The 25,634-nt window shown below is 40.2% G+C and overlaps 1 protein-coding gene and 1 long non-coding RNA gene across 5 annotated transcripts in view; one reads left to right on the plus strand and one right to left on the minus strand.

The window, feature by feature from the left end:
- TBC1D1 (TBC1 domain family member 1) overlaps positions 1–25,634 on the minus strand; it is a 66,955-nt gene that overhangs the window by 13,836 nt on the left and 27,485 nt on the right. For 2 of the 4 annotated variants that reach the window (XM_082238050.1, XM_082238053.1), the window contains exons 2-15: positions 24,829–25,362; positions 22,354–22,443; positions 19,507–19,611; positions 19,188–19,320; positions 18,187–18,278; positions 17,323–17,433; positions 15,957–16,085; positions 15,460–15,546; positions 13,137–13,411; positions 10,103–10,249; positions 8,629–8,748; positions 7,166–7,305; positions 4,214–4,399; positions 1,445–1,606 (exon numbers count right to left, since the gene is read on the minus strand). In XM_082238050.1, the coding sequence (XP_082094176.1) occupies positions 1,445–1,606; positions 4,214–4,399; positions 7,166–7,305; positions 8,629–8,748; positions 10,103–10,249; positions 13,137–13,411; positions 15,460–15,546; positions 15,957–16,085; positions 17,323–17,433; positions 18,187–18,278; positions 19,188–19,320; positions 19,507–19,611; positions 22,354–22,443; positions 24,829–25,362 (2,311 nt within the window). The remainder of the gene's footprint in view (positions 1–1,444; positions 1,607–4,213; positions 4,400–7,165; positions 7,306–8,628; positions 8,749–10,102; positions 10,250–13,136; positions 13,412–15,459; positions 15,547–15,956; positions 16,086–17,322; positions 17,434–18,186; positions 18,279–19,187; positions 19,321–19,506; positions 19,612–22,353; positions 22,444–24,828; positions 25,363–25,634) is intronic. The other 2 variants (XM_082238051.1, XM_082238052.1) reach the window with 2 other exon arrangements.
- Positions 4,361–10,202, plus strand: LOC309540937. Its single transcript, XR_014223545.1, has 3 exons — positions 4,361–4,492; positions 8,672–8,788; positions 10,116–10,202. It is a non-coding gene; the product is annotated as an uncharacterized lncRNA (long non-coding RNA).

Here is a 25,634-nt window from a genome sequence, read left to right on the forward strand (position 1 = left end):
TAATGGAAGAGATACTGCTTCCTTCCAATGATGCTTAGAACACCTGTTAATGGATGTAGAAGGGGTGCTGAGATGTTCTCTCTTCCCTCTTCTAAAGACATCATTGAGTCAGTCCTCGATCCACAAATTTCTGCATACAGTAGTGTGAAAAATTCACTGAAAGGTAGGCACAATTTGAGGGGTGAGGAATGCTAATGAAGCAGACCCTTTCTGTTTTTGCTCAGCAGTATGTCACCCCACTGGGGCACAGTTCCCAAATGAAGGTGTCTGCTGCTCCATCCCATTTATCCTCACTGAGAAGAAGAGATGGGGAGAAGTGAACAGAAAAACACAGCTTACTGGTGCCAGCACCACTGACATTAAAGCAACCTAATTGGCGATTTCTCCTTGGAGCAATATCATTACTGGCAGTGGAGAATCACAGTCACTAGGTTCTTTCTCAATGGGAATTGTACAGTTCTTGTATTCACTTTTAAAATGCACACACATTTTACTGCTGGCCGGGGAAAGGATACTGACTAGTTTTGTTGGGTAGCAATCATAGCAGAAACAAAAAAATCCAGTTTCTCAGACTATGTGTGGGATACAAATGGCAAGGTACTTCAAAGAATTTTCCCTAGAAAACTAAAGCAACAGCACAATCTTATACATGCCTAGCAAGATGTAAGTACCAATGCGTTCAATAGATAAGTGGGTATAAGACTGTGACCTAAAACTGTACACAGAAAATAACTCTATTTTAAAAAAAGGAATACCTTTTACCTTTCCCTCACTGCTAACACTTTCATTATAGTCTTCAGATAATTTTATTCAGAAAGACGGCTTATAAATATTTAAAATAAATAAGAATTCTCCAACTGGATGTTTAAAATAAAAAGTATGCTATGGGGCTATGTCAGAAATGGGAATATAATCAATAAAACCAGCAGCAATGGGGACTTTTGGTTGTCTCACTCCAGTTTCAATCAACCTTAGCTGGTGTTCAGCAACATCTGGAGAACCAGAGGTTCCACATCCCTACTTCAGATCAAATCACGGATCCCATTTTAACTTCCTGAAGAAGATCCTGAATAATTAATCCTGATTTCTATATGCAAATGCACAGCACTTCCATTTATTTCCATCTGCTTGCAGTTATTCCCCTTTATGTTGCAGACAGTGCTGACTAGGACTGAGAGTGTGTGTCTTGCTCGTGACAGAGGCATGATTCAAAATTGGGACCTCCTGATTTACTCGCAATTCCTTTGTGGCTCTGTCCATGACAACCTCCAAGTTTCGAAGTCTATTCCATGACCACTGAGAGTGAATGAACCTCAAGCACTTGGAGACTCATGAAATGCAGCCATATTCATATAATACATTACCCGCATTATTTGAATAGGTGTTCTGATAGATTACGTTCCAAGAATGTGTGTGCACGTCTGCAATAATTCAGTACACTTACCTTTTCCAACAGCAGAATGTATTTTTTCCATGTCAAACTTCACCTTTGACCTTCCTGGCGTACTCAACATTTTTTCCCAGACCAACGTTACCTCTTTGAGGCATGGGGTGATTTCTTCATAATCAAGCTTCAGACGTTTGTTTAGCAGATTGTTTTCGGAAGCTAGACAAAAAAGATTAAAGAGGTACATGATAATGACAATCAGCATATGATAAAGGGAGCTTTGACAGTTCACTGAAAATGTCAGCCTAATGAACCATGACACTCAGAAAAGGCAAGCGTGTTTCAGCAGCTGCAAAGGGGAAATAAGGTAAAATAAGAATACGACAAGGCTACTGAATCATATTCAATGTGCTGCTGCCCCATTACGGGCATTTTGAAAGGCTTGTCCTTACTAGCAGTTTACTGCATGAAGTTACTGAAAACATTCATCTTACCTGCACTGTTTACTGTTTACACATAGAAAATAGTACAGACTTTAGTCCAAGCTGAAAACTGTTGTTAGTCTGAAAATGTAGCCGACATGAGGCATACAGTCAGCATCATGTGGGTAGGTGCTAAGTGGGGTCAGGATTAGATAAAAAAATAAGAAGGGGAAACTGAACTCCCTGCTTACTGACATCAGGTAGGTGCCTTCACTGTACTTTTTTCAGCACCTGCTAAAAACATTTTTTGTTCAAGAAAGTCTTTCCAGATGCACAGAAGTTGACATGTGTTTTAATCTGCTTTCAGCTTAACTGTTGGTTGTAATTACATTTTAAATTTTTAAAAATACCTGTTTTCAACTTTTTCTACCATGTTAATGTTTGTTTTATTTTCTGTAAACCACTTACAGTCAAGCGGTATATAAATAAATGAAATGCTGTGAGCACTACCTTGGGCCAAAGGAGGAGGAATCCCAACCGTCTATTCTTGCCATGCTAAGAGGGAGATAATTGCCTATCCTGAGGCTCTTTGCTGCCCAGCAAAGGGAAGGGAAGGTTTTGCTGTTACAAGATCTCCTGGATTAATTGCATTTTGAGGACAGAAAGTACAGTCAACTCGCAACTTTACACAGCTGAAGGCTAGCCAGTTGAAATCGCATACATTAAATGCACGGAGGGAAGACAGCTTGCAAGCTCATTCTGCACTGGGTTTTCCCAGTGTGGAAAAGAGCTTTTAAGCTCCCAGACTTGCTTACCACGTTCTGGGAGGTTCACATGAAGGCTCTGGGAAGCTCTCGTGAGATTTTGGATGAGCCCAAAAGATCCTGCAAGAGCTTCCCAGAGTTTGCTAAGCATGCCTGAGAGCTTAAAAGCACTGGTAAGTGCTGTACTATGTTTTTTACGTATCACTTTCTGGTTTTTAAAGGGTTGTTTTGACTATGCATGATTTCGGCTTTAAACACTATCCCCAGAAGATAGCCCATGCATAAGATGCAAATTGACTGTATTGCTCTTTTTCTGTAGATGAAAGGGTTAGGGTTAGGGACTACCATATGCCAGAAGAAACCCTATAGAGAGAGAACTGGAACAGAGGGACCCAAGCAAAAGGAGATGGAAAAAATACAAGTTAATGCACTGTGTTTCCTTCTACTTAAAGGGCAGCATTAAAAGCACTGCCTGGGCACTAAGCATAACTTGGAACCATATTTAAAAAGTAATCTGTCATATCGTAGCTATCACTTTAATGATGTCTGCTTTGATATATGTACAACAAGCCCTTGCTGTGATGATACATTACCAGCACACTGTCATTCTTGGGACATATTATTCCAATACATCATAAGAATGCTGTCACTTTTATGATTTAATAGCATTATGCATCATAAAAAACAGCACTTTCATTTATTATAGGAGTGAGACAATCTATAGGAGAGTGCAGCCTTAGTCCTCCACTGCAACTTCAGTTTACTGATTGAAGAATACTTCCTTTTCCAGTTTGGTTTTGCCAGTTCCTTTCAAGATTGCACAGTATAGTGGCATGCTAAAAACCATATGCGAACAAAGAATAAAGGATTTCCCTCGCCTCCGATTTCCGGATCATGACAAAATAAATTTGCTTAATAGCACCTTACCTGGGCCATGCAGTAAAGGAGAAAGGGGGGGGATGCAACTAAAAGCAGCAGACAGATCATAGCTGTGAGTAGCCACAGAAGTTGTGAAAGGGCTTGTTTGGAGGAGAGGGTCAAGGGGAAATTCTGTCTTCCATTTTTGCGTCTTTCATGGATTATAGAGGATACGAGGCAGAAATAAATGTTTCAGGGTTGTTTTTGTTGTTTTTCAAGTGTCCCTATTGCACTTAAAATATTTGTAGGATGACATTCAATTTCCACCAGTACTAGTTTAAAGCCAGTACCTCTCACACAGATTAAAGTGCGAGCTCAAGTCTTGGGAGATTTTGACTCAGAATGACTTAGCAGGACACTAACAGAGGTTGAGTACTTTAAGCATCTCGAAGGTGGATCCAAATATACCAAAGCCACAGGTCAAAAGAGTCAGAAAATGAGCACCTTATCAGCACTTCCAGGAACTAGGCTAAGAGTAGCCACTGATAAAACAAGCAAAGAGACTATTAAGATAAAGTAAACAAACTATGGGTAAAGTACAGCAAAAGAAGGAAAGCAAACAGGACAGGATATTGGGAAGAAAGGAATCTGAATAAACACAAGGCAAATGTTATCAACAATACTTCCAGAACACTTATTTATTGTCATGGTAAAAAGTCCAATAATGTAAGGTTCCCCTGCTCCTGCCATTCCTCAAGTTTTTGATCCAGTAATTTACTTACCTTGCAACTTTTGATTTTCCTTTTCCATCCTAAGTAGTAGTATCTGCTGCAGAATTGCTTTTTGCCACAGTTCCCGGAGCTCTCTGGGTGTCCTCTTCCTCTCTTCTTTTACTGCCCTAAAGGGGCCATCTTCACAAACTGCTTGCAATGGTGATCTGGGTGGAAGTTCGCCCAACTCAGAGTATTCTTAATATGGTGACAAAGCAAGAAAGAAGCATTCAGAAGCCTTTTACTGGTATCTAAATGTTTTTAGCTTGGATTTCTAGATCAACACCTCAGGTAAGCATCAGTTACAATATATTGATAAGGTTTGTGATGTTGTGGAGAAAATTTCCCAGTCTGTGCAAGGTAGGGGTGGAAATGAATAGCTAATTTCAAAGAGCTGGAGATCCTGGAAGCAGATTAAAGTGGCTTGCATGCCATCGCTATGCATTGCATGTCACTTTCCACTTAGTAATTGTAACATCTGGTGAAATTTACCCAAAACACAAAACCAAAGAAGCTCCCAGAAGTAGTTTGTGATATGGCAGGAAGTCAACTGTTCTAATTTTTAAAAGTCAAAAATTCTACTGGATATCCTGAATACCTTGGGCACAACTCTCAATGGAAAAATACACCTTATTTTGGGGAAGGCTGTTCTATGCACACCTACATGCAGATTTTACTTCTTCTTGCCATATATATGTGTGTGTGTGTGTGTGTGTGTGTGAAACGAATTAGTCTCCGCCAGGAAATAAACATTTAAAATTGGATACATATTGTGCTAATACCACAGTACTTTTAGGATGCCAATAATCAAAATAATTCAAGAATTGATTCTTGTACTGGAAGACTCATTCCAGTGAAGTCAATGGGACTGTACATGAATGTCCATATGAGCAGAATGCTTAAAATGAAAGACTGGAATCAGGGGGAGATCTCGGCTGAGGATTTAAATCTGCCACAAACACATTGTGCTGGCACTGGAAAAGGGATTATTTCTCAGCTTCGGTTTCCAAATGGTTAAAGGGCAATAATAACATTGTGAGAGCAAAAAAATGAAGCAAAGGGCAACAAAGTAAGCAAACTGAATCAGTGTGGCGTTGTGCTAATACATCTTAGCGTTTGTAAATAACTTTAGAAAAACCTGCATATTTATTCAGGTCTGTGAGCTGACAGAAATTCTACATATCTGCAATATGTGTAAACTAGGAATGTTTTCAGATAATTTATTTTGCTTCCAATGGAAGAACAATGGAGGTAATTAGAGCCCCAACCCTCCTCAGAAATTGCAAATCCTACCACTCTGTCTTTTGCTTAAGATATTTAACCACACATAGGTGCCCATTTTTGCAGCTGTTATAGAAATAGCAACTCATTTTTCAAAAATAAGAACAGTTTCTAAGGATGTTGAATTTTATTATCTAGCAACCACTTCTGAGCTCTTCTTACACATAGTCCTGCATTTGGCTAAACAGTGCCTACAAAACCTGGATCATATACAGGGCTTATCAAACTCAACTGGACTTTATTCTCAGTACAGTAGTTCCTTTAAAAAAGCACGTAACATGAACACAGTGGTCTCAATCAAAGTGCTGCACATGGTGTGCGGCCCACCCCACCCCTTCAAAAGCCACTTCAAAGGACAGAAGGTATATCCTGTAAGACACAAGCAGCTTCTGCTGGACGGAAAAAACAGTCACCACCCATTCTGTTTGCATGTGTGGGCCTCTATGGGTCATAGCCAGCATTACTAGCATATTCCAGAGCTTTGATCATTTGTGCTCCTTACGTTCAATGCAAGAATCTAAATCCTCCCAAAGCATAGACTGAAAAGCAAAGCACTGCAAGAAACAACAGTCGTTCCATTCTTAAAAGCAAAAGAAGATCTTAATTGATTGCAGGGGTGCCATCTCACCCTCGGGATTGTGGGTGCCCGCTGCTGCAATGCAGACGTGCGACGTCGCATGCACACACGCATGTGCAGGCATGTGCATGTGATGTTCTACATCAAGGTTGTGGAGGCTGGCGGCAGCAGCAGCAACAACAGCAGCTCCTCTTCCTCCTCTCCAGAGTCAGCGAGGCACCTTTTTCCATGGGGAGGGGCTCGGACTTGGCAGCAGAGAGACTCTGTCTCCGTGTCTGAAGCAAACTCTTTGAAAAGGGTGTCTCACTTGCTGGCTGCAGAAGGTGGAGCTGAACTGCTTCTCTCCCGCTTGCTGGCTTTCCTCAGTGACTTTCTGGGTGCCTGGCCCCCACAATTGTTGTGGGTGACCAAGCACCCACGGCCCCCTAGAGTTGGCTGCTATGATTCCTTAAGAACCAAACTCATGAGGCGTTTGACCTTTAAAAGCACAAGGGACTCAAACTGAGCAGCTCTAATCTTCTCGAATCACAAGCAGAAGAAACAGTGCCACCCAGTGTACATGCTGAAAACAGCAAGCACAATTTAGCAGGGCGACCACCAACATTTCCCCTCCTCAAGTTGTGGTTTTAGTGCCTGCTGCCAACATAATTACAAATCAGATTAATAGCAGGAAGTGGTGCTAGAGGATGTAGCTGAGGCATAGGCAAACATGGCCCTCCAGATGTTTTGAGACTACAATTCCCCATCATCCCTGACCCCTGGTCCTGTTAGCTAGGGATGATGGGAGTTGTAGTCCCAAAACATCTGGAGGGCTGAGTTTGCCTATGCCTGATGTAGCTGGTAATGCCAGGAGATTAATGGGACATCTGCTGCTGACATAATTTTTTTTGTATCAAATACAACAAATTAAATTGAGAACACTTTGCTGCTTTTTAAATCCTTCTGAGTTTAAAGAACATTAAGAAGAATCCTGCTGGATCAGTAGATTCACTAATCATGAATCTGTTCTTTGGAAATTCATGATATTGTCCATCCACAAAAAAGATTAGATCTTTTATCTATAGCATAAGTTAGGCAGGTTCTTTTTATCTAAGGAAGACCATTACCATCGTGCCAACTAGGAGAATCACATCCTTTCTGTGGGGTTGCCACTCTTAAGAATATCTGTTGTCTCCATGAATGCCGGCGGGTCCTCACAGGGCTTTCGTGGATAGAAGCTGCTTCACTTGACTTGGGCTTGTAGTCACTAAAATTAGAAGGATTGTCAGAACCAGATTTGTTTATCGTTCCGGTAAAAACTGTAAAATGAAGCTAACTGCAATATGTTTTGCAGTCAAGCAGAATGAACAAATCCTCCTAAGTATTTGCAGCAACAAAGAACAAACACCAGTTCTTCATGTAACAAGCAGGCCACTTTAGAGAAATGCTGGGCCCACGTGAAACTAATATTTAATTTTAGTTAAGTTGCTAGCGCTACCCCTTTCACCCAAAATACCTCTGACAAAAATAGCCTATGGAGAGTCTTGTGCTCTGAACCTTGAACATCCTTTTATAAAAATGAAGCAGTGGGAGTGAGAGGTAATATAAACCTCCAAAAAAGGCCTATGGGTTCTTTTTTACTTTCCCCACACATATTTTTATCGTACCCCTATTTTGTGGAGAAAAAGCTACAGCATAACATTGGACCACACTTTCTTGATTATGCGACAGCATCCCCATAAGGTGACATCCTAAGTCATCAAGCTCTAAATCACTTTCCCAGGTTCTACAAATTCGGCCACAAGTAGAAGATTCTTCCACATAGTCAGCATTACTGCAAATTTCTTGCAATGGCCTCACTTATGCTGGTGACCCTTAGTCACTGGCACTCTGCCGCTTACAATTTTCTTCTCAGGTAAACTGTTGTCGTCTTTCCAACTGCAGTTCTTTATTTTCTGTTCGTCATTTTGAGTCAAACTACTATGAGGTGCATTAATCACGCTTTTAGAAAGCTGTGCTTAACGCTACTGGTTTTCCTTTGAAGAAAAAGCTGCTATTTATCTCCAAAGGAAATACGAAGAGCTTTGTCATGGATTCACAGTAAGCAAGGTGGGGCAGATAGGAAACTGGAGAGAGACTCCCCTCCAGATTGGGGAAATGGCACCAAATCAGGGCCTGCGGCTGCATTTCCTCCAAAATAAAAGCGGCAGCATTAATGAAATGTATACTTTGGCCCTTTGAGAGAGTTTCTGAACGCACAGTAGGTAGGGAGGGTTCATGTGGAATGTGAGAAACTACAACTTTGACCCATTCTGCTCACAAACAGCAGTCACTGAAAAGCTACTGAATAAGGACGGCAGCTTACTTTATAAGAATCACTGCCATCACATAACTTTAGAAAAGCCATGGTCTTCAAATTATCTACATTATTTATAAATATGAATAATACACACTGAAGTGAAATGGTTTTTTAATTAGATTACCACACCAACCATTTATGAACAATTATAACTTTTAACAATTCCCACTGCAGTCTGAGACAGTTTCTTAAGCAATCGCAGATTTTTCAGCTGCAGGAAGAGAACCCTACCTTTTTGTGTTCCTAAAGTCAGAGGTGTTATTTTCATCTACAGGAGCCAGAAATTTTAAGAAGTTTGGCACAGAAGAGGAAGAGTGAAGCTTTTTCCGTAGAGCAGAACGGTAGGAGGTGCTGAGAGCAGTTGAAAGGGGGAAGTTCAGAAGGAGGAATTGTAAGTATACCAGGTGAAATTGAGAACAAAAACACAAAACAGAAAAAAAAACCTGATCAGTATTAAACCAGAAAAATAATAATATTTGTAGGTGTTAAAACAAATAACAAACCAGAAAAATAATACTTGTAAGTATTAAAACAAATAACAAGAAATCAAAGGCTAACACTGAAAGACATTTTAAGTCTCTTTAGGGCTTTAATCCAAATCAGCAATGAATAGGAAACCTCACTTCTTGGACTTTTAAATCAGTGGGAGGAGAAATCACCTTGGCTTTTACCTCCCCCTCAGAAATGAGTGGGGCAGCAGTGGTTTCTTCTGGGTTGGTCTCATGAAATGGAAGGGAAACGTGGCAGGAAAATCACCAAATATGATGGTTTGTGTAGGGATGCTATGTGACCCTTACATGAAATTTACTTGAATTAAGAAGATATCGGCTGGATCCATGTAATTTTTTCCCTAGCACCAAATGTGCAGCAAACAAATGCATCTTAACTTTCTTCCTCTCCTGGCTTCTTGATGAAATAGTCGTGAGAGAGTCGTTAGGTGGACATTTAAGGTCAATCTATTCCCACTGCTTTTCTCAAGCTTTGCAACAGCATACGGTAAAAGTAAAGGGACCCCTGTCAGTTAAGTCCAGTCATGAACGACTCTGGGGTTGCGGCGCTCATCTAGCTTTACAGGCCGAGGGAGCTGGCGTTTGTCTGCTTCTGCAGACAGTTTTTCCGGGTCACGTGGCCAGCATGACTAAGCCGCTTCTGGCGAAGCCAAAGAAGTGCATAGAAACACTGTTTACCTTCCTGCCAGAGCAGTACCTATTTTATCTACTTGCACTGTGTGCTTTTGAACTACTAGGTTGGCAGGAGCTGGGACCGAGCAATGGGAGCTCACCCCGTCACGGGGCCTCGAACTGCCGACCTTCCGATCGGCAATTTTAAAGTTTATCTTCTCTGTATCGTTCCAATTTTAGTATATGTGCTGCCGAAACGAGCATGGCAATTTTAAAGTTTAAACCACAGTGCCTAGTAAACAATAATCTGAGTGTGGGATAATGCCACTACAGAGAAGCTTCAGAAGATGCTCCTCAGAGTAGGGGAAAAGTCCACTCCTGTTCCTCAGACTACATAGCCCACCAAAGGTTGTGAGAACTTATTTTTACTTCCACATAATTAAGGAAACACCTCAAATGAAGCATGAAAAGTACATCCATATAGGTGAAAGCATGAAACCACTGGGGTTTCTGGTGGTTTTTATGTTTTAAAATGTTCTTTAAAATGCGGATCATAAACAAACTCCCCACATCTCTTCTCTCACCTCTTTGGCACAGCATGCCCACTTTGTTCTCCACTTGAATTATGCCTAAAATGTTTAAAGAAATTGGGCGAAGAGGCCGAGGGATTAAGACGAGCTGGCGGAGGAGGAGGAGGAGCCGGTGATGACTGATTGGAAGAACTTTTAGAGCTGCAGCCAGATGTGTTCATATTTTACAAGGAGGGTTCCAGCAGGGAAGATTAAACAAAAGGCGAGACAGAAAGAAACGTGACAAATCAAAGAAAACATTGAATATTTACAGATAAATTGTAAACAGATAAGAACATTGGCAGGATTACTGTAATAACCTGCAGTTTTATAAGAGTATATATTTAAAGTAGATGAATAAATTAGCAAATTAATTTAGTTTAGATTTGCGGAAGATATTAAAAATAAATTTAAGGAACTGCAGAAAGAGGGGGAAGGAAGTCAAGTTTTGAAATGTTAAAGTGATTGTAAATTAGTGAAATGTATAAATCTGAAAAGCATAAATAAAATTTTTAAAAAGACAAAAAGAAAAGGGCAAAGAGCTGAATAAAAAAAGATGTACTACATCACTGCCTTTGTATTAACCATGTTAAGTAACAGCACAGGCACCAGGGACAATGGGAGTGCTCTTCCATTGATTCTGCCTCCTCCATGGTGCTTGGTGTAACCAAAAAGATATTCTGATGTCCCCAGTAGGAAGGCAGACATATGACAATTACATCGGCAGCAAACACAAAGCAGTGCTTTACTTCTTGGAATGGTCCTCTTCTAGCCTTAAACAAGCCAAGATGACCTGGCTCATTTTATCAACACTTATGTGAGCAACAGGAGCACAGCTTCCAAGACCGTGGGAAGGCTTTGCAGTCCAGAAAGGATGATTGCTAGTTTCTCTTACATGTATTTCCCAGCCTGCATCAGGCCTTGAGTCGTCAACAAAGTTTTATTGCTAAGGCTTTGACGTACGGATTCTGAACAATTTCCATGCCCATTAGCAACCACACCCAGCAAACCAGGGGATAATGCAGGGACAGGACTGTTGATGCAATGTGTATAGTGGAGGGATGCCTAAACATTTTGAAACGTGTTAATGCTCTTTTGGGGATGCATTTCTGGTGTCATTCTAAGGAGCTAATGTGGGAAGAAGTTCCCTTGAAGTATCGCGTAATTGTAACACAAATGCAGGATCAAGTTCCTAGCAAGCTCAGTTGTCTAGATAACTTTGTATGAAATAATAATAATAAATCTGAATTTAAGATAATCACTATTCTGGATAGCAGGGAACATTATAACATGGGCAGGCAAACTAAGGCCCAGGGGCCAGATCCGGCCCAATTGCCTTCTAAATCCGGCCAGTGGATAGTCTGGGAATCAGTGTGTTTTTACATGAGTAGAATGTGAGCTTTTATTTAAAATGCATATCTGGGTTTTTGTGGGGCATAGGAATTCGTGCATTCCCCCCAAAAAAATATAGTCCGGCCCCCCACAAAGTCTAAGGCACAGTGGACCGGCCCCCTGCTGAAAAAGTTTGCTGACCCCTGCATTAAAGTGATGCACACCTTCTTTGGTTTTTGCATAACCAAAGTTCAGAGCAAAGAACATTTGACTATATGTTCTTGAAGCAATGGAAGTATATATAGCTATATTTAAAGTTAAACTTAGCAAGGCTTTTTTTAAAAACAACAACAAACTAACCCCTATTTTCACCCTTCCTCCCCAAAACTTTACCAGCTCTGTAACATGCAAGCAAAAGCAATACAGCAGTGCTCTGTGTCACAAAAGTTGAGATCAAAGATGAACTGTGAAATAAAACATTCTAAGCAAGTTCAGCTTTTACTGAGCAAGCAGCAGCAGGTTGAAAATAGCGTTGTGGCAAAATGATACTGATGAACAATCTGCAAGTCCATAGCTGTAATGCTAAAGCCCTGTAGATATAACAAGCAACAAGGTTCAAAGAAAGGACAAGGAAACCAACCAAAGCCACAGAACCTCTTTCTTTCACTCTTCCTCCTCTTTCTGCCACTTCTGGTATGTGTAAGGAAGAAAAAGTGATTTGGCACAAATCCCAATTTGTAATAGTCTAGATATGCCTGGCAAACCAGTGTAAACCAGCATTTTTAGCAAAGCCACACAGCTAACATGTGCAAATATTTAGAAAACATATGAAGTATACTGACACAAGAATATGAGGAGTGTTAATCAGCAAATATAAAAGCATTTCATGCAATCAACTGGGCAAAATAGGACAGGGCTCCAATCTCTATCAGCAAATAGAGGAATGTATCCCTCCTCCTGCTCAATTTACAAGTATTTGTAGTCACTAGATATTTAGCCTTCATTTCTGTAGGTACAGTGGTGCCCCGCAAGACGAAATTAATTCGTTCCGCAATTTTTGCCGTCTAACGAATTTTTCTTCTTGCGAAGCACGGTTTAAACGGCTTAACAAAGTCGCAAGACGTTTTCGTCTTGCGAAGCAAGCGCATAGGGGAATTCGTCTTGCGAGGCAAATCGCGAATGAAAAAACCTTTCGTCTAGCGAGTTTTTTGTCTTGCGAGGCATTCGTCTTGCGGGGCACCACTGTACTATCCAAACTTCCCATACTGTTCTTGGAAAGGAAATGGCACGCATTTTCTTTAGTTGCATGCACTTCGCTAACAGACGATAACAGGAAAACACCTGCAAGTAAAACAGTCCATGCATGGATTCTAGTGTCTGAATCATGGACCTTGATACAAATATTCCTCAAAGTCTAAGAGCTAATTCATATTTCCCAATGAGTAAGAGCACTAATGCGACAGAGAGGATGTCAAAGGTTTCAAATGATGAGTTACCCAAAGGCTTTTTGACGTTTCATTTATAAAACATCCTGCTATAGAAAAACACTTTGTCACATTATCTGAGAATTTTAACATTTATGTCCAGAGACATGCTATGGTTGGATATATGAGACAGACTTATCCAGATATCTCATTTTCTCTAAAAATGGACATACCTTAAAACATTTAGCCCAAATTTCTCCCACAACAGCATCCTGTTTTAAACTTAGCCTTACTTTTGTTGGTTTGGAGTCTCTGTGCTCACCGAATGATACCTCATAAGTTTCCTTTGGGGAACAGTTGGAGATGCTTCAGTGGGTTCTGAGGCTTCCTGGCTTTCAGTTGGCACATGGGTCAGAGTATTAGCTCGTCTTCTAAATCCCTGGTAAGCTGATTTTGCAGACTGTTCAGTAGACAGGCTTTCTAGCTCACTTGAAATATCACCTACAGATCCATTTGCCTTGAGGGGGCTCTCTGGGGGAAGGTCTTCTTTCTCAAACAGAGATGTTTCCTGTCAACATAAAATATATGCACATATAATTAAGCATGGCATAGAAGTGATAACTGTTAATTTTTTCAGGCTGCTCTGCACATATCATATATGCTTTTTGGCTGCACTTCTGCAATGTCATTTCGCCATTGTCTGCATGTATAGTTCCAATGAGGTTTCATTCCTGTTTGGGAAGCCCAGAAGGGTTTACCAAGAATATGTTGTTATTCATATGCTACAGATCATAAGCTTATCCGAAGCATGAATTGAACCATGAACAAAATACTCATGCTGCAGAAGGTAAGTCTGGCCTGGAATGGGAGATGTACAGGAAGTTAAAAAGAAGGGGCTTCCAATTCTGCTCAGCCTCAATGGAGGCAGCCCCCATGACAGCGGAAGATCATTGGCAAAGGAAAAACAAGGATGATTGAAGGTAATTATTCTTGCAAATTCCCCCCAGGGACGGGGGGGGGGATGGGCTTCACTCACAGTTTGTCTCGGTACCTGGCTCTTGCTCCAGCATGAAATGAGGGGGGGGGGAGGCGCTGAGTGCAAAAGCACTTCACCTGTCAAAAACCCTCCAACGCCGCCATTAAGAAGCAGAGGTTCTCCTGTTAATCAGGGCTTAATTGGACTAAAGTACAGGCACATGCTAGAAGAGATGAGATCGCAAACCGTGGAACAAACCAACTGCAAGGACTTTAAGGTTTGAACTTAAGATAAGACTCCATTCAGTGCAAAAGATGTGGGGGGAGGGGAGTCTACAGTTTCTTTATTTAAAGTTTTCTTCTCTACATTTATGATTCAGCAACCCTCCTCTGAATGTTAGTTCAAAATATATTTGTAGAAGCAGGATAGAAGAAATTGGATTATAAATATGGAAAATAATATCAAATGGAACTGTGTGTGTAAAAAAAAGGGGGGGAAAGGGAGGGAAGCTCTATCTTGCAAAAGGTTTACTCTTCCCCATTATTTATTATTTATGAAGTGAACTGAATAATGCTAAGAGGACTTAGAATTTAATTTAATTGGAAGTATAATTGCTCATATATCTTCAGTTGGAAGGAAGGATGAAAGGCATCTGTGAACTGCCAAGGAACTGATAAGGGTTCTTTATTGAGTCATCTGCAGTTCGACAGACCATTCTTCTTCCCAGGATGAGAGGGGAAATGGTGACAACAGGTAATTTACTGGGACAGAGTGAATCTTGGAGCTGTTGTTAAAGTTGCAAAACAACGAGGCACGGGATGGTGTGATGGAGAAATTTCCTGAACAACAGTGGGATATCAGCTCCACCCAAGGCATGATGAATAACAGCAACAACCGGGGGAAAGAAGGACACAACATCTTACAAGGACAGGAAGAAACACCACGGACAGAATTGGCACACACAGGAAGAACACGGATATACTTTGAGTTCCTCACTTCTAGTTTTATAAATCATTTAATGTGTCAACACGAATAGAAGTTATTAATATTGCAGTTGTTATATAAGGCTTATTATGACCGGAATGTAATTGAAATTAACAAGATTTTGGAATGCAGAAATAAAGAAAATCATCAAATCTAGCACGCGGGGGGGGGGGCACTTTATCAAAATTATATAATTCGGTATTTGAACAATTGGTATTATTAATTGTATTATATTATTAGACTGTAATTGAAAACTAATAAAAAATTATTATTAAAAAAGGAAGTCAAAATGAAGGGAACTGCAGGCCCTAGGTTTTTATATAACTGTCAATTAAGTGTCTGAGATGACTAAGAATCCTATCCAGATGATCAAGTAGGTATGTTTTTGTAAACCTTTAGGTCACTGATGTGCTAGAAATTATACAGGTGTGACCTACAGAAATATTAGCAGCCAAGAGAGCTATAGAGCAGCAAACTATTTCCCCCCCACTAGTCTGTTTATGATAACAAATATAATCGTTCATTGTTTTCAAAATAAAATTCAACACTGTTTAATAATATAACTGTGCGCCCCCAATGGGCCACCTGCCTTTTAGGAAATAATATTAAAGATTGTAATATATATTGTTACTTTTTATGTTTTGACATTCACTTACTTTACTTGTTGTGCTTTGTGTGCTAGACAAGGAGCTGTCCAAATCAATACTTCCAGAACTTTCCAGTTGACTTTTGGCTTTATTCCCCTACCAAGAAAATCCTCATATTATATATAGGCACACATATATAAAGAAATCTGAAAATTCATACGATTCCTTGCAATAACCCCCCAAAGTTCTCACTGTGCTGAGATCATTATTAAATTTAATTTCCTGAGTGAGCTAAGAATAGCCTTTCTCTGCATAAGAAACAACAGCCTCCTTCAAAAAGGTCACTCACACTGATATTTGCAAGCAGCTTGGAAACCAGCAAAAGCATGACCGCCAAGTACTAATTTAATAAGTGAACCTTTTGCGTAGTCATCAATGTTTTCCTTCCTTTCTATTTTAAGAAATCACCAATCAAATGACTGGATATCTGCACTATGTTAAAAAATTCTTTCAGTTAGCATATACGATGCCATCAGACATAAGATAACAAAATTAAAGAGCCTTACCCGAGATAAAATACTGTCTAATGACTCCGTCAGTGACCTTTTAGCCTTGCTCTTCAACATATCCAGTCTGAACCGGGGTGTGTTGCTTGGCATCTCATTTCCCATGGCCTCTACTGACGACTGTGACGTCTAGAAAGTTAAAATAACAAACATTTGTTTAAAAAGAGAAAATAGGGACAAATAGAACAAGTTTCCATAGAAGACATCCTTCCATGTTTTCTAGAAGTGTCACACAATTTGTATGACGCCCTTTCTGAACTTAGAACTAACTTGGAACAAACAAGTTCTAAAAGGCTAAATATTTGTTGCACGGATCAGATTTTTCCCCTTACACAAGGAAAGGAAAGCTTTCCCCTCCATTCAAATCAGCTCCCACCCCAAAATATGTCCTAGAGACAGCAATTTGGATTGCATTTATTTCTTGTGTACAAGTTTCTGGGCAGTCAGAACTGAGAGCCAGGTGGTTGAGGAGAAAGAAAGTAGTATTCCCAAGGAAATGTAAAGACTGTATCCAGTTACTGGAGAAGATGGTTGCCAGAGAAAGTACTCAGGGTCAAATATGGATGGATGCTTGCATAAAATAACGGTAAAGGTTCAAGCGGGCTTGCACTTATGTTGTAGTCTACTGTTCAATTCAGTGCACAGCTACAGCCACAGGAGAGCATTCTGCTTAAACTAATGTTGCTTTCTCTCTTCCTTTGCAATGGCACATATTCACCACTCAGAGCAATGTTAAAATAGACACTTTACTACAGTGGTGCCTCGCAAGACGAAATTAATTCGTTCCGCAAGTTTTGCCGTCTAGCGAATTTTTTGTCTTGCGAAGCACGGTTTTAACGGTTTAACAAAGTCTCAAGACGTTTTCGTCTTGCGAAGCAAGCCCATAGGGGAATTCGTCTTGCGAGGCAAATCGAAAACGGAAAAACCTTTCGTCTAGCGAGTTTTTTGTCTTGCGAGGCATTCGTCTTGCGAGGTACCACTGTACTTCTCACTGGTTGAGTTAGCCTGCACATGCTAGTTATCTAAATGCAAGGATTTATATTTTTTAAATTTCATTTTTAATTCATGATCCATTTATACACCACTTTGCGCTATACACAGACACACACACATCTCAAAGCCGTTGACATACACAATAAGTTCAAAAAAACACATCAAATAATTCACACAACAAAATACCGTACATGCGAGTTATACAGGGCAGCATTTAAATATGTGATCCTCCAAGGAGGGCTATGCCACATGTTTTCAGAAAATACAGATCAGGTCTCATGTGCAGACCTTTACAGAAAAGGCATTTTCATGGTATGCACCAATAGATCTTTTCCAGCAATAAGAAAGGGGGGGGGGATTTACAATTGCCTACCTGCTTGGCTTCACTAAGGTGGATATGATCCTTTTGCTTTTCCTCATACATAACTCTCAGGACAGAGATTATTAACTCATTCTCCTTCTGTTCATTTCTTGGCCTTATTTTCTGCAATAGGAAAAAGGGAACATCTATATTAGCCATCCAGATTTTGCCCTATTACTTAAATTTTGTCAGGACATTGTATGGTTAAATTTCTGCTTGTACCCTAAAATACCAGTAGATGGCAACAGCATCACAAACTAAACAAATTTAGCTAGCAAAAAAAAACAAACTCCAAAAACAAAACCCAAGCCGAGAAAAAGGGATTGCACTGCCCCATATAAATAAGTAAACAGGCGATTCACAGTGGAGTGAAGATACAAGCAGGAGCAAGGCAAAAATAAATAAATTGCCCCCTTGACAGATTTAGACAGAAGATTTCAAGATATGACTACAACAAGAGAGGATAGCCTGCCATGTAACTTGGAAGTGTGGGTGGCCCTGCTGTTTTGAGAAAAGCAAGCCCTGTTGGGCTTCTACATGGTTTCACACTTCTTTGGACAAGAGCAGATATGCGGACCACAGAAGTGTGTGAAGTCAGTTACTGTGATCAGTTGCTTCTGTCATTAATTGCCAAGGAATGCCGGAAGCAGCAATCCCAGCTCCCAATATTAATCTAGTTGTCTCCATAAGAAATCTCTCTCTCTCTCTCTTTTACAATTTCCAACATTTTAAAAAGAATTTCCAGTATTTTTCACTAGTGAGCCAAGGGTCTGTTGTTGTTTCTTTTGATCCACCATAATAAATATCGGAGTACTTTAAAGGACATGTTTCCTGTTCCACCCCACCCCTTCCACAAGAAACAGGCAAGACGGTTACCTGAACTTCTTCAAAGACCGAGGCCTGCTCCTGGTTGTTCAGCGTTGTTAGATGCTTTTGGATTTCTAGTTTAGTTTTAGAAGGATGTAACCCTAACAAGTAACAGGCAAACAAATTTAGGGTAAACAAAATGATTTTAGACAGGTTGTATCTGGCTACGGTCAATTCAGAGTAGACCCACAGAAATCAATAGTTTTAAGTCCATCACATCTACTGATTTCAATTGTTCTATTCTGAGTATTATCACTTGGTTGGATACAACCCAATGACAATACCTAGTCAGGCAATATTCACAAAGTCATGTCCATCTAAAATAAGCTTTCCAGACAGGGACTACACTCACCACACTAAGGTGAAAAGCATAGAAGCAAAAAACCAGTCCTTTAAGATATGAGGGACAATCCCTTCTGAAGTTTAAAAGAATCCTAGGTACAGTCGTACCTTGGAAGTTGAACGGAATCCGTTCCAGAAGTCCGTTCGACTTCCAAAATGTTTGGAAACCAAAGCGCAGATTCTGATTGGCTGCAGGAAGCTCCAGCAGCCAATCAGAAGCCATGGAAGCCCCGTCGGATGTATGACTTCCAAAAACAGTTCGTAAACTGGAACACTCATTTCTGGGTTTGTGTTCAAGAACTAAGTTGTTCGAAAACCAAGGTACGACTGTATAGCTAATACTTTTTAAAAAAACAAAGACCCTTTTTTGGGCTTGCAAAAACAAAAACAAAAAACCCAACCTCAACAACACCCTCTTGGCCTATTTTGCCCCCAGTTTTTCTATCCAGCACATGAAAATATGTTTTTAGTATTTTGGACCTTGTAATATGCAAATATTTGCCAGACAAGGACTTTTATCCAGACTTCTCGAGTACTGTTCAAGTAGCAAAGTTGTTTTTAAATACACATAAGTTTGGCAAAGCACTTCATGCTTGATTGTTTGCTTAGCAATAATCCATACACATTTTTTTTTAAAGCAAACATGTACCATGCTGCATAATTCCTACCTTCTATCCTTTCACAGAGTTTATGCAGGCACTGCATGGGACATCCTTCACAGAGTTGGACTTGTGCTTTGGCAGTTTGTTGTATAGCAGCTACTGTAAAAGCCTGTTTCAAAGTCATCATGATCTCATCAACCTGGAGCAAAGAAAACTAGGGGTGAAGAGCTGGTATTTAAGAAGGCTAATGAACAATGTATTAACTGCTATTCTATATTAGCCCAATAGTGACAAATATCAAGCTTCAGAGTAAATAAGAACCTTATATAGAAGACATTCTATGTCCAGCACCTCTTTGTTGTTTTTGATTTCTAAAGGTTCTTACCAGGGCTTCATCTGTACATTGAAACACGTAACAAACGAAATGGAAGCCTCCATTTTCCGAAGGCTCTCTGCAGATAAATCCAAAGTGATCCACATGTCTAATTCCCTACAATAGAAACAATTATATCAAAGATTCATAAAGGCTAGGTAAAGACTTGTAATTAGTCCTCTAAGCAACATCTTAACATACAAACTTTGGTGAAAGGCATGCAAAATAAATATTAACTGTAGGAAAATAAAAGTAATCCATTGGGAAATAAAATATATATACCCACCCATATTATACAATGAAAGCCCAAGATTGGCAAATCTAAACTGCCTCAGCCCAGTGAATCTTGTGTTTGGATTACAATGGTACCTCAGATTACAGACGCTTCAGGTTACAGACTCCGCTAACCCGGAAGTAGTACCTCAGGTTAAGAATTTTACCTCAGGATGAGAACAGAAATCGTCCGGCGGCGGTGCGGCAGCAGCAGGAGGAGGCCCCATTAGCTAAAGTGGTACCTCAGGTTAAGAACAGTTTCAGGTTAAGAACCTTTGGGACGAATTATGTTCTTAACCCGAGGTACCACTGTACACTGTTCCTTAGTTGCATTTGATTTGTACTGAGACCAATGGGACGGAAGTCCTGACTTAAGTCCACTGGTTTTAATGGAAGTTAAGTGAAGCTAATGTAGTCTGGATCCAATCCAATCAATTTCTAATTTCTAATGAAGAGATTAACATGTTTCTTAAAAGGAGAGAGGGAGAGAAGAGAAGCAGAATATCAATACCATTGCTTGGTATGGATCTCAGTGCCCAGAGCTTGACATAAAAGTAATCAGTAGGTTGAGTGGTGGAGTGGCATTAAGCCCAGAGAGCCATGTACTGGATGACATTTCAAAGAGCGGCCTTCAAGTTTCCATTTTGTTCATGGAAAAAAACCACAATCCCTTCCTTTTGTCAGCAGTCAAGTTCCCAAGATATTAAAAGGAGAACAGCCAGCCAATTGCTTTCAAAAACATGAAAGCACATAAACTAATTTCTTCGCCAACAAACAAAGTTAGGCCCACATGTTGCTGATCACGTGGTGGAGTTGACAAAATATTTGGAGAACTTAAAAAAAACAACAACCAACTCTCAAGCATCACTTGCTCAACTGAGAAGACACTCAGAAGACACTGAAGCTCCCTGCTTCAGTAAGTGCTGGTGCAGGTGAACCCCATGTCCAATTCTTAGCTGAGCTAAGATGCTTCCAACCCCCTGGAGTTCTTAAGGGATGCAGTTGACAAAACACCCCAGTTTAGATTTGAATATGGGGTAAAATCAATAAATGAGAAACCTGCATCTCTCTAATTGCAAGTTGTGTTGCATTATGGGAGCTTTAAAGCTTTAAGTCTAAGATGCCCAGGAGCCCAACAAAACACAACATGATTAAGAAATGAAGACTCTCTGACTTGGCAAACATAACAAGAAGTAAAAGATGAATGAGTTAAGCAACAAGGAAATGCAGGAGACAATGCTTATGTAGCATAGAATATCCCTAGTTTTAGGATTCAATGTAATTCAAGGCCAGTAACACTGCAAAAGAGCATGGCAGTAAATACAGCTCCCCAAACAATAGTTTTTATAGGTACAGTTTGGTGCCTACAGGCAGATATTGTTCCCATGTGACCTTAGAACATTAAAACATACAGCACAATTGTTAATGAATGAATGATATCCATGAGGAATTGGGTAAATACTTTCATAAACCCAAACTTCTCAGATTTTTACATTTTAATATCCGTTAAGGTTGTGCATCTCAAGTTATAGAATCTTGTTTCATAAGAACAGAAGCAAAACAGAATGATTTTCCCATCTTCAAGCCTTAAAGCATCACTGCCAACAGTTACCATGGAAACAGTCTGTGGCTGGTGTCCAAGGGAGGATGTACAGTTGTAGCATATGCCCTCCTTTCTCTAGAGACAGCAAACAGGAGCATGTGTACAGTTTTTCCCATTGGTTGGGCCACTAGTTAAGCAATCCAAAGGACTGGGAGAGGGAGTTGGGTCATTAAATTTGGAATTTATTTCCTGTTGGTCTGAGAAAGCTAAATTTTGACCTTGAGGGCAACCTGCTAAGTGCTGACTCACAGCTTTCTCTCTCTCTCTCTCTCTCTCTCTCTCTCTCTCTCTGACAAAAGTTCCTTTACTGTCTGACAAACTTCCTTTAGAAAGTAAATTTCTGGGATTTGTGTTAATTTACTTCAAGATCCACTGCAGGCAATCTTCTCAAACGTACTGGGGTTAACACAGTCCTTGGTTATTTGAAGGAATGTCACACTCAGTGAGCTTTGCTGCCTTCATGGTTTGGACAAACTGGGGAGGGAATCCCTTATTTGCTGGGGGGAAATATGCTGAAGTAGTTCATTGCAAATGAGACAAAAATACTAATATTACAGTGTTCCTACCACATACTGACTGCAAATGTCGCCACTACAATGGTTTTAGAAATCTACCCTGACACACATTTCTTAAGTGATAAGAAAATCACCCTGTCCTTCCATCAGAGATCAGATTTTAAAGGGAGCAGTTTTTATAAGTTAACTGTAAAAAAACCTGTTACTTTCTGCTCACTCAAATTTTAGTTTATTTTCTTCCCAAGCAGTTTATTTCCTGCACCTAAATGATCACCCAAAACTTTATAAACCATTGCCACATATTCCTCTGCATGTCCCCTCCCTTCTTTGAGTCATACGCTGGTTTTAGGGCAAAGATCCTGGCTTGTTAAATGGTGTAATGGAATTTAGTGGGAGAAAACCACTGCCCTGTTGTGAAAAACAACACCCAAGTTTTTAAGAACCAAGAAGGAATCAAAAGCTTGGTACCTGAGAGCAAAATGAAATTTCCTTAAAGCTTTTCTCAATAACTACTTTTTTGGTATCAGGACTGATGATGTAAACTTCAGACTGGCCAATCTGAAAAAAATAAACAAAATATTAGTCAGTTGCGCCCTTCAAAATAATTTGTAGACAAAAATATGATTTTCTGAGACTGTAGTGGGTGTGCTGAATTTTGCATGACAAATCAGCCACAATGCAAACTAGGACTTTCATATTGTATTTTAGATTGCTGTAACTCGTCCTGGAACCTTCGGGTGAAGGGTGGGTAACAATCACCACCACACTTGTTTAGGAATTTAGCCCAACCCTGCACACGGCACAAAAGGAGCTGCCTTATACCCAATGAGACTATTTGCTCATCTAGCATCATACTGTTTGCGCTGTTATTCGCCAGGTACATTACCTGCTACCTCATTGTTCTAACTGGAGATGTCATGTGCTCTACCAATGAGCTATGTTCCCTCTCCCTAAAGATCCACAGTGCGCATGAGAGCTTCCACACAATCATTCCTTAGTAACTTCAAAAGAGGAGACTTTACGTTTTTCCATTTATGTGCACCTGCCTCTGACAGGAGTTCCATATGCACCTCAGAGAACTTTCTGAGTTATAGACTGAAGTCAGAGTTATAATCATGAATGAAAATGCAATGTCAGTATTTCCCACAAATTTAGCTCATTTTCTTTCTCTCTGGTGAGCTGGCATATTGGGAGAAACAGTGCCATCTTATGTGTCTATGAAACTTAAAACAGGTTAAACATTAATTGATCAATATAATCTAGTGTTACTGGAAGGTAAATGACAGAGGGCTACTTCAAACATTATACCTTTCAGGTTGTTTCAAAAGTTTACCTAAATAATTTGATGTGCGAATGACAGGTTCTTGTTTGCGAGCACTTGCATCGTGCAGTCATATTGTCTCCAGAGCATTAAAGTGTTCAGGTATTGTTGTAACATAATTTACTCCAGGATATCCCAAACCAATCCACACTACTGTGGAGGGAAGTTGCTTGAAGAAGGCTGTTTTAAGCCTTAGACATTACCTCACAGTCTGTTAAAGCAGAGCTTCGTAGGGGAAGCCTAGCCAGCCTTCTGTTCTGCCCAATTTTAGTTGGAAGGTCTTTAAAAGTATTACATACATTTAGGCTTCTATCTTACACATGGCCTACACATATACAAAACAAGGGATACTTAAAATGCAGTTACAGTGGTGCCTCGCAAGACGAAATTAATTCGTTCTGTGAGTTTTTTCGTCTTGCGAATTTTTCATCTTGCGAAGCACGGTTTCCCATAGGAATTCAATAACCTCAACAAAGGCTACCACACTGCATGCTATGAGTTGCTCCTCGAAGTCAAGTCGCAACTGCACCTCTTCAAGCAATGCACCCTGGGTACAGTATTAACGGTTTTAAGAAAAAGGAAACAAACTTGCAAGACGTTTTCGTCTCGCGAAGCAAGCCCATAGGGAAATTCATCTTGCGAAGCAACTCAAAAAACTCTTTCGTCTTGCGAGTTTTTCGTCTTGCGAGGCATTCGTCTTGCGAGGTACCACTGTATGTTGAAGCTGCTCCACATGCCATAGTTTGTATGTGGTAGATGCAGTATGGAATATTACAGGGTGTGATCAGGTACCGAATGCCAGCTTAAGGCTTGAGATTTTACAGGACTACTATCATAGTCTGTAAGCTTTAAGATGTGGTGGGGTTTTTTTGGGGGGGGGAAGAGAGCTGTGCTTACTTTCTACATTGATAGAGACTGCAATTTGCACAGGTTCTTAATTTTAACTACCGTATATGTGAGGACACAGTGCAGTTGCTCAGTGGTGAGGAAGTGCAAGAACCAAAGTACTTCCCTTTATTACTTCATATCTATTTCCTTAAAAAAAGAAGAAGGAAAATGCCAAATACAGGAAGGAGTAGTGCTAAATGGGTGCATTTGATGGAGCTACAAGCTCAAGAGCCACAGCACAGAAAATAAATTTTAGCTGTGATCCTGTAGGGTTGAGTTTGGCTTTGAGGACAAGTGATGCAGATTTATGCTACACTAAACAGAAAGCACTCCATTGTTCTCTGTTCTCTCTCTCTCTCTCTCTCTCTCTCTCACACACACACACACACACCTGAACTCAATTAACTTCAAATCAGCCAGCAGCAATACACAAAAGCTCTGGATATCCAATTCTGTAACCATGTTATTCAGTGTTCAGAGATGGTATCAGAGAGCCAATGCGGTGTGGGGGTTACTGAGTGTTGGACCATGACTTGAGAAATCATGGTTCAAATCCCCACTCTGCCATGGGTAACCTTGGGTCAGTCAGTGCCTCTTAGCCTAACCCACCTCACAGAGTTGTTGTGGGGCTTAAATGAAGAGGAGGAGAACCATGTATGCCACTTTGAGCTCCTTGGAGGAAAAGGTGGGAAAGAAATGCAATTAATCAATTAAACACAACAACTCTGTTTTACCGTGAACAACATTATCCGGTTCCCAGCAATATCCGTTGGCTGAACGTTCTGCCCATGAATAAATCGACTTTTTAAGTTCAGAGAAACAGCATCTTCATCAAAGGATCTGACAAAGCTGTTACTTGTCTTCAGGCAACCTGCTTGTGAATCTCTCTTGAAAGCACAAGAACGCAGTCCGGGCTGAGAGTAGGATTTCCGCATCGGCCTTTTCTCCTGTTCTTCATTAACTAAGGGTTGGAAGACGGATCGGAATTTATCACTTATGGAAAATCCTCCAGAATGGTTGACAGTTTCATGTTGTTGAGCAAATGGACCAGAATCCAAGTTTTTGGTATAACTAACATCATTAAATTTTTCAATACATTCATCTATGAGGGCTGGAGGTGCATTTTTGTGCGCTACTGTCACTCGGCCACAGAATAGCACTTCAAATTTTTTGCTAAAAGGATCTTCCACATCTGAGAGGTTGTTCTGAAACTCTTCCTGCCGTGCAATTTTTCCTGCTTGTCTGATAGTGCTTATGATCTCAGGCACCTGCAAGAAAACGGCAATATCAGAGCCACTCAAATAAGAGGAAGAACGTAGGGGTTTAAAAGTGACAGAAAGTGATGTGTGAATCAGAAAAACCACTGTACAAATTAACTTTGGAAGCTAGAGGCATCTTCATTATTTGGCCACCCCAACATTAAAGGAAAACCAATATATGTGTAGTTTGCCATCACAGATCTAACCCAACAGAGAGGATTATCATATCACAAAGATTTTCAATGAAATCTGATCACACATTAAGCTGCCAGTTATCAACA

The sequence above is a fragment of the Podarcis vaucheri genome, assembly GCF_965113315.1.
Source record: "Podarcis vaucheri genome assembly, chromosome: 9".
Taxonomy (NCBI): Eukaryota; Metazoa; Chordata; class Lepidosauria; order Squamata; family Lacertidae; genus Podarcis; species Podarcis vaucheri.